Source organism: Coregonus clupeaformis, chromosome 23, assembly GCF_020615455.1.
Source record: "Coregonus clupeaformis isolate EN_2021a chromosome 23, ASM2061545v1, whole genome shotgun sequence".
In the NCBI taxonomy this organism is placed as follows: domain Eukaryota; kingdom Metazoa; phylum Chordata; class Actinopteri; order Salmoniformes; family Salmonidae; genus Coregonus; species Coregonus clupeaformis.
The window spans coordinates 47,520,488-47,529,462 of NC_059214.1; the positions used below are offsets into that span (position 1 = coordinate 47,520,488).

General features: G+C 40.9%; 2 protein-coding genes across 3 annotated transcripts; one reads left to right on the plus strand and one right to left on the minus strand.

Moving 5' to 3' along the window:
• The first annotated feature begins 366 nt into the window (after positions 1-366).
• On the plus strand, positions 367-2,679 carry LOC121536468 (ras-related protein Rab-9A). Its single transcript, XM_041843758.2, has 4 exons — positions 367-988; positions 1,483-1,608; positions 1,747-1,776; positions 1,939-2,679. The coding sequence occupies exon 4, from the start codon at positions 1,981-1,983 to the stop codon at positions 2,584-2,586; it is 606 nt and encodes a 201-aa protein (XP_041699692.1). The 5' UTR covers positions 367-988; positions 1,483-1,608; positions 1,747-1,776; positions 1,939-1,980; the 3' UTR covers positions 2,587-2,679.
• Positions 2,680-3,322: 643 nt separating this feature from the next.
• Positions 3,323-8,730, minus strand: LOC121536469 (trafficking protein particle complex subunit 2-like). 2 transcript variants are annotated; one of them, XR_005994867.2, is made up of 6 exons: positions 8,633-8,730; positions 8,252-8,370; positions 7,777-7,921; positions 5,423-5,508; positions 4,986-5,329; positions 3,323-4,665 (listed from the first exon to the last, which is right to left on the minus strand). XR_005994867.2 is itself a non-coding variant. In XM_041843759.2 (5 exons), exons 2-5 carry the CDS (start codon positions 8,342-8,344, stop codon positions 5,231-5,233), a joined length of 423 nt encoding a protein of 140 aa, XP_041699693.1. In that variant the 5' UTR covers positions 8,345-8,370; positions 8,633-8,730; the 3' UTR covers positions 3,323-5,230. The 2 variants fall into 2 exon arrangements, 1 of the variants encoding a protein (XP_041699693.1); XM_041843759.2 differs by having other exon boundaries at positions 3,323-5,329.
• Between the last annotated feature and the right edge of the window lie 245 nt (positions 8,731-8,975).

The window sequence follows — 8,975 nt, forward strand, 5'->3', positions numbered from 1 at the left end:
CTACCGTGTGGTGTCTGGTCTGGTCCCATCTACCGTGTGGTGTCTGGTCTGGTCCCATCTACCGTGTGGTGTCTGGTCTGGTCCCATCTACCGTGTGGTGTCTGGTCTGGTACTATCTACCGTGTGGTGTCTGGTCTGGTCCCATCTACCGTGTGGTGTCTGGTCTGGTACTATCTACCGTGTGGTGTCTGGTCTGGTACTATCTATCGTGTGGTGTCTGGTCTGGTACTATCTACCGTGTGGTGTCTGGTCTGGTCCCATCTACCGTGTGGTGTCTGGTCTGGTACTATCTACCGTGTGGTGTCTGGTCTGGTACTATCTAGCGTGTGGTGTCTGGTCTGGTCCCATCTACCGGGTGGTGTCTGGTCTGGTCCCATCTACCGTGTGGTGTCTGGTCTGGTCCCATCTACCGTGTGGTGTCTGGTCTGGTCCCATCTACCGTGTGGTGTCTGGTCTGGTCCCATCTACCGTGTGGTGTCTGGTCTGGTCCCATCTACCGTGTGGTGTCTGGTCTGGTCCCATCTACCGTGTGGTGTCTGGTCTGGTCCCATCTACCGTGTGGTGTCTGGTCTGGTCCCATCTACCGTGTGTTTGTCGTCCTCTGGTGGCTCTGTTTCTGTAAGAATCAGATGTGGTCTTTGTTGGAGGTTCGATTGAATACTGTAGCTAGCTATTTACTGGCTAAAACCTAGTCAACAGCATAGCTGTATTTGTTTATAATTCATTTTATTAGAAATAATATTATATTCAAACTGAGTGATGAGACTCGAGAACATTTGACAGTACTGTCAAAAAATTCAAGACTTCTTAGGTCACATGAGTCAGTGGAAACAGGCTAACGTTAGCCCCGCAGACATCAGAAGTTGTTGTTGATGAGCGAGAAGCAGCTAGGCTAGCTAACTGCCATTGAATCCCATCCAAGGGACAGCTAGAAAAAAAGCTAGAAATTATCACAGTCGTCGAATTTATTCTTCAAAACTTGGCAACGGTAAATTAATAATTAAGTCCCATTGTCAGTGTCTTAATGTTTAGCTAGCTGGCTTGATAGCTAGCCAGCAGGAAAAGGAAATGTGCCATCTAGCTAGTTAGCGTAACAACGCTAGCTAGCTAAATCAATTAGCTTAATATCTACTGTTGTAAGGGCGTATGTTTGCCCTATTTGTTATAGCTAGCTATCTACGCTAAGTTAGTTTCAAACAGTATTCCACCGTTAATTGGCATTTTTTTCGTATCATATTCTAGTTAACTAGCTAGCTCGATAACTATGATTGAGTAATGTAACTTGTTAGCTAGCTATGACGTGACAGTTTATGTATCGGTAGCTATGTTTTGTGAAGGGCTGGTTACAGACAGCTGTGCAGTCACTGTACTGTCTGCATATATAAGTCGCTCTGGATAAGAGCGTCTGCTAAATGACTAAAATGTAAATGTAAATATATGCTTGCAGGTTATGTCAACACATTGTTTGCTATTTCGTTCCAGCTGGTTGAATGTTGACCACGGTTAAGATTATAATGACTGACACGAAACATAGACGCATGTGACCAACTACCTAATGTATGTAGTAGCACATGATCCGGCCCAGCTGGAGGCTTCAATAATTCACGGGTAAGTCAGATCTCTTCCCTGACTCACAGTAAATGTTAACCACGTTCCCCTTCTCACTATTTTTGTGTGTGGGGGGTGTTGAATTGCTGTGAAAGCCACTGTAAGATAAAGTGCTAACATTCAAGTGTTTTTTCCTAGGTTTCAGAATATCCACACTGAGTAGTAAAGGTAAGTCTATCTCCTATAGAAGAGTTTGTGGTCATAAGCACATCCTTAAAAACAAGTCCAGCTCATATACATACTTTTTTTTAGGTGAAACAAAACAGGTTTGAAAAACCTGAAGGCTATTGTGCAACAGTTGTTAGTTACACATTACATCCTGTCCCCCAGGTCCTATTTTCCAGAGGACGAGACCACGTGTTGTTAAGAGCCATGGCCACCAAGTCATCTCTGCTGAAAGTCATCCTGCTGGGAGACGGAGGAGTGGGGAAGAGCTCCCTCATGAACCGCTACGTCACCAACAAGTTTGACACGCACCTCTTCCACACCATCGGAGTGGAATTCCTTAACAAGGACCTGGAGGTGGACGGTCGTCTGGTCACCATGCAGATCTGGGACACGGCCGGACAGGAGCGTTTCCGCAGCCTCAGGACTCCCTTCTACCGCGGGTCTGACTGCTGTCTGCTCACATTCAGTGTGGATGACAACCAGAGCTTCCACAACCTGGCCAACTGGAAGAAGGAGTTCATCTACTACGCCGACGTCAAGGAGCCTGAGAAGTTCCCCTTCGTGGTGCTGGGGAACAAGGTGGATGTGTCAGAAAGGCAAGTTTCTTCTGAAGATGCTCAACAGTGGTGTCGGGAAAACGGCAATCACCCTTATTATGAGACCAGTGCCAAGGGTTCCACCAACGTAGCCATAGCCTTTGAGGAGGCGGTGCAGAGAGTGCTGGCCATGGAGGAAAGGGCAGACCACCTCATCCCCACGGACACAGTCAACCTCCACAGAAAGCCCCGCTCCAGCACTTCCTGCTGTTGACAACGTGTAGTGCCTACCCAGTGCTTGACTTGGACTGAAATAGGTGCCAGTGCTCATTTTGGGTGCCGGTACTGTTTACGTTTAGGTGCAGGAGCTCCACAATATTTTTGAACTAATATTCTATAAGAGGAACAGGAGGCCAAGCAGTAGAACATTTTGAGGTGCCGGGACTCCACTCCGGTGAGCTCCTGCCCAAGTCAAGCACTGGGCCTACAACCTATATAGAACTGGAGTTAGGAGGACACACAGGCTTATTTATTAACACTCATGCTCTGCTCTCTCAAGTACAGTAAGCAAGCACTGACTAGTGTCCATGGATGATATTCTAATGGGCTTGTTGGTCTTGGGACTCATTGATGTAAAGCAGGTACTGAAGAAGAGTATTATTTTGTCCGATTCCACCAAGAAATGCATTATAATTTAAATCTGTGCAATCTTTGAATTATATATTGTCTTAACATCACATTATATTATGACACCAATTTGGTTGCCAGAAATATTCACAAAGCATTGCTTCCTGTTCATATTACACACCCAGAGAGAAGTTCCTTTTTTTGTAGAAAGGTTTTCTTACACTGTGACTGAAACCAAGGTTGATATGAGCAGCCTTACCAGTGAAAGTATCATATTTGATTCCATTCAAAACGTATTGCGGACCATATGTAAATTGTAATCCCACCCAAATGTGATACAGTAGAAGCAAGTCACTTTTAATTATCAATTGAGTTGAATGGGATTAGGTTAAAAAGTTCCAAACATAATATATTCATATTTATTACAACATAAATGTTGATACAAAGCAGAGTAATTTATGCAGTCTTTTAATTTGAATAAGTTAAGCACTAATCTAGCATCACTACTTTCTAGTACAGAGAAAGAGGGAAATTAAAGCAGAAATGAAGGCTTATGATTTCTTACTCTATAATATGTATTATTGGTGCTGGATTTGCTGGCCATGGGATATCTGCGCAACATAACATAATGAATGAGTTATCATTCATGCAATGGACACAATGTTCAACACTTGCACAGGACAAGAGCTGAAATGATCAATATTAAATGAATAAAGCGGAGGTCTTATCCTGCATTCTGCTCAGTTAGTACAGAACCTTTTACCATACCAGAATTTCAGTGTTCCGATAACTTGGCTAATTGTAATTAATAGGTGATACATTTCTGAACTTGGACATGGTGGTGGATATTATAAACAAGGTATAATGTATCTGGTCCCGTTTTTTTTCTATGGACATCTTATCTAACATGCATTTTATTTACATTTATGGAGATCAATTTCATTTTCTTACACACTAGTGTAGTTTTGATACTAAAACTTGATTTCAACAGTCATTGCTTTTTGATTTTACAGTATTGTACATTACCACAAAATACATCTCATTTAGGTCGAGTGCTGAGAACAGTTTAGCCATTGTTCATCTTTGATATCATTTAGCTACAGCAGTGTTGTCCAGAATGACTGGAAAGCAAGTTGAATGGAAAATGCTATTTGAATAAAAACTGCCCATGAATGAATGATCTTCTCTGAAGACGTTTGATTTTCCACCTCCGCTGTCACAGGAAAAAAAATACACTTAAAGAGTTAGACTTCGGCAGTAAGTCATTTGGTAAACGTTTTCTGGTGTGGTGATTATTGCATCCACACAGCACCTATTACAGGCAGACCATTCATTCAGTCAATTGTCATGTGATTTATTTTAACTGAGAATGTGTTTGTTTGTTTGCATGGGCTGGTCTTTGTACATACTCAATGATTAGTGAAATGTTCTGCCATTACTTTGTATGGCAAAGGCACACACATGCGCACTAATGAAGTATTTGGAACACATGTCCAGAGAAAATGTCCAAATTAGTTGAATAATTATAGTGTATTTGATTAGAGAATCTGGGCAGTAAGCCATAGAACATTTCACAAATATCAGAAATTAAATATACATGTTTTAACCAAGCTCATTCAAGGTCTACCTCATACATACAATGTCACTATTATCAAAGTAGACCTCATACAGACCATGTCTTTATCAAAGTAGACCTCATACAGACAATGTCATTATCAAAGTAGACCTCATACAGACCATGTCATTATCAAAGTAGACCTCATACAGACCATGTCATTATCAAAGTAGACCTCATACAGACAATGTCATTATCAAAGTAGACCTCATACAGACCATGTCATTATCAAAGTAGACCTCATACAGACCATGTCATTATCAAAGTAGACCTCATACAGACCATGTCATTATCAAAGTAGACCTCATACAGACCATGTCATTATCAAAGTAGACCTCATACAGACCATGTCATTATCAAAGTAGACCTCATACAGACCATGTCTTTATCAAAGTAGACCTCATACAGACAATGTCATTATCAAAGTAGACCTCATACAGACAATGTAATTATTATCAAACTAGGCAACAAAATGCTGGTGACACTCACACATGCCCTTCATTCATTATAAAACATTGCCCCAATGCTATCTTTTATTCCGTGGTTGGTAAGTATAAAGAAAGTAATACGTAGGGAATTTATCAAACACAACCAACAGGTGATCGTAGACCAAATGATGTGTATGATAAACGCAATTAAGGAAATAAAAAAAAGGTACAGAACCCAGGTTGATTCATCAGCTCAACAGGTGCTTCTTTCCAAGGAACTGCACTTTTCTGTCAAATGCCGTCGACCGGATTGGAGCATTGGTTTCATAAAAAGGATTCATTGCAAACTGGAAAAGGGCACAGATTAATGAACAATAATCAATCATCATAATGTTAATTTAAGTTATGTGTACATGACCTGCACAGAAAGGGCAACTCACCTTAATGTATAAATCGTACACATCATTAAAGAAGTTTTTGATTCCGTCTTCTTGTCGTACATCATGAAGCATGATGAATCTCATATGTGATGGAGATGGTTAAGGGAAACACAGACACTACCCATTATTTATCTGGGCCCTTTGGCCAAGGTAACAATGACTATTTGTTGAATTGTAGACAAACTATTTTGGAATACAGTATTCCATAATTTCTTGTTACAACGTTTCCAGAGGGCTGTATACAGTTGAAGTCGGAAGTTCACATACACCTTAGCCAAATACATTTAAACTCAGTTTTTCACAATTCCTGACATTTAATCCTAGTAAAAATTACCTGTCTTAGGTCAGTTAGGATCACCACTTTATTTTAAGAATGTGAAATGTCAGAATAATAGTAGAGAGAATGATTTATTTCAGCTTTTATTTATTTCCTCACATTCCCAGTGGGTCAGAAGTTTACATACACTCAATTAGTATTTGGTAGCATTGCCTTTAAATTGTTTAACTTGGGTCAAACGTTTCGGGTAACCTTCCACAAGCTTCCCACAATAAGTTGGGTGAATTTTGGCCCATTCCTCCTGACAGAGCTGGTGTAACTGAGTCAGGTTTGTAGGCCTCCTTGCTCGCACACGCTTTATCAGTTCTGCCCACACATTTTCTATTGGATTGAGGTCAGGGCGTTGTGATGGCCACTCCAATACCTTGACTTTGTTATCCTTAAGCCATTTTGCCACAACTTTGGAAGTATGCTTGGGGTCATTGTCCATTTGGAAGACCCATTTGCGACCAAGCTTTAACTTCCTGAGTTAAGATGTTGCTTCAATATATCCACATAGTTTTCCTTCCTCATGATGCCATCTATTTTGTGAAGTACACCAGTCCCTCCTGCAGCAAAGCACCTTCACAGCATGATGCTGCCACCCCCGTGCTTCACGGTTGGGATGGTGTTCTTCGGCTTGCAAGCTGCCCCCTTTTTCCTGCAAACATAACGACGGTCATTATGGCCGAACAGTTCTATTTCTGTTTCATCAGACCTGAGGACATTTCTCCAAAAAGTACAATCTTTGTCCCCATGTGCAGTTGCAAAACATAGTCTGGCTTTTTTAATGGCGGTTTTGGAGCAGTGGCTTCTTCCTTGCTGAGCGGCCTTTCAGGTTATGTCGATATAGGAATTGTTTTACTGTGGATATAGATACTTTTGTACCCGTTTCCTCCAGCATCTTCACAACGTCCTTTGCTGTTGTTCTAGGATTGATTTGCACATTTCGCACCAAAGTACGTTAATCTCTAGGAGACAGAACGCATATCCTTCCTGAGCGGTATGACGGCTGCGTGGTCCCATGGTGTTTATACTTGCGTACTATTGTTTGTACAGATGAACGTGGTACCTTCAGGCATTTGGAAATTGCTCCCAAGGATGAACCAGACTTGTGGAGGTCTACCATTTTTTCTGAGGTCTTGCTGATTTCTTTTGATTTTCCCATGATGTCAAGCAAAGAGGCACTGAGTTTGAAGGTAGGGCTTGAAATACATCCACAGGTACACCTCCAATTGACTCAAATTATGTCAATTAGCCTATCAGAAGCTTCTAAAGCCATGACATAATTTTCTGGAATTTTCCAAGCTGTTTAAAGGCACAGTCAACTTAGTGTATGTAAACTTATTGTGTCATGCACAAAGTAGATGTCCTAACCGACTTGACAAAACTATAGTTTGTTAACAAGAAATTTGTGGAGTGGTTGAAAAACAAGTTTTAATGACTCCAACCTAAGTGTATGTAAACTTCCGACTTCAACTGTAGGTTTCAATGGCCTCGTGGTAAGTGTCCTCCCTGAGATTGGAAGGTTGGGGAAGGTTAGATCCCTGGTCGATTCATGCCAAAGACTCAAAAAATGGGACCCGATGCCTCTGCTTGGCACTAAGCATTAAGGAGATGGATTAGGGGTATGTCCCTGCGATAGACTAGTGTCCTGTCCAGGGGATGCACTTGTACATCAAGCTGCCTCGCTACAGAAACAGAAAATATGCTCCTGTCAATCAATCAAATGTATTTATAAAGCCCTTTTTACAAAGTGATTTTACAGAAACACAGCCTAAAACCCCAAACAGTAAGCAATGCAGATGTAGAAGCAAGGTGGATTTAAAAAAAATCATAGAAAGGCAGGAACCTAATGAGAAACCTAGAGAGGAACCAGGCTCTGGGGGGTGGCCAGACCTCTTCTGGCTGTGCTGGGTGGAGATAAAAGAGTACATGGCCATTAAGCCCAGATCATGTCCTATGGGCCGTTCTGGCTCAGACAAGGATACTTACTTACAGTACGTGTAGTTCTTGGGTAGTAGTCAGAAAAGGATATGTCCTGCGGTGACAAAGGCAGAGACGAACCACTCATTGAACTTGTCCACAGTTTTCAGGTACATGTTGTTAGACAGCCACATGTTTTCATCCACCAAGTCGAGAGCTGCATGGGCAATAAACTGGTTCAGATGCCGGTGGTCATCCTGTTTACAGATAGACAGAATGGAAAACCATGACATATCAAATGTGTTTATTCCCCTATGAAAAAGGCATAAGAATACACAAAACATTTATACTTGCTCACAAACATTACTTCAAATGGTCAACACACTGTGACCCAAAAAAATAATTTACGGATCTGCTTTAGGCTAAGTAATTGAGTGTGCATTACAGTAACCTCTTCTTTTGACTGGATGTAGATAGAGACCTCAATACATAGGTAGTGATATAGCTAGCTACCCCTTTAGAGAGTTGTCAGGAGCATAGGCCTATCTATATTATGTTGAGAATACCGTAAATATATATATATACACCTTTGACTCAGCTTTACCAGCAGGCAAGAACTCCATTTCAAAGACCGGGTTGTCATGATGTCCAACCATGACGTAATAGAAACTCCCAGACATGTTTCTTTCCAGCAATCAACACGGTTCTGTGTGAACAGGAATATACATTGGCTAAACAGCAACTATTTCGGTAACAGGCTTGTGATGTAAGTTAGTTAGTTAGTTACTGTTATATGGCTAAATACGTAGCTAACGTTAGGTAGCTATATAGCCAGCACGCACATGATTATCATCAAGATAAACACATTGAAGAAAACTAGAAAAGTCTTAATGTACAGATAGATGTTTAGATCCTAAATGTACCTCTGAAGCAATGGTTTTAATTTGATAAAAGAAACGTTTGTTTACCTGTAATAAAAAATGAACCTGTCCTTCTTTCTGGGGAAAACCGTCACTGTTTGATGACGACATGAAAAGTTGCTATAAACTACCGAAACGCAACGAGAGAAACATTTGCAACGAGTTTTTAACTTTGTGTATCTTAGATTATATTTAGTTAATTTATATTTAATAGTGTATATTAGTTGATTAATTTATCTGTATTTATCTCTTATTTGAAAGACAGAATATCAAGGTCATAAATGTGCGACTGGAACTAAACAATAACATTGCCAGTTCGTTTAATTCAAAGCTGTAGGCACTTGGAGAGGACTTCTTCTTCTTCTTCTTCTTCTTCTTCTTCTTCTTCGAC

Bases quoted from the DNA above. Each gene is read 5' to 3' on its own strand.
- LOC121536468 (XM_041843758.2), top strand. From the start codon at position 1,981: ATGGCCACCAAGTCATCTCTGCTGAAAGTCATCCTGCTGGGAGACGGA.
- LOC121536469 (XM_041843759.2), bottom strand. From the start codon at position 8,344: ATGTCTGGGAGTTTCTATTACGTCATGGTTGGACATCATGACAACCCG. The intron at 7,922-8,251 runs GTGTATATATAT...ATCTGTAAACAG, and splicing joins CTGGTAAAGCTGAGTCAAAG to GATGACCACCGGCATCTGAA. The intron at 5,330-5,422 runs GTGAGTTGCCCT...GCCCTTTTCCAG, and splicing joins TGTACGATTTATACATTAAG to TTTGCAATGAATCCTTTTTA.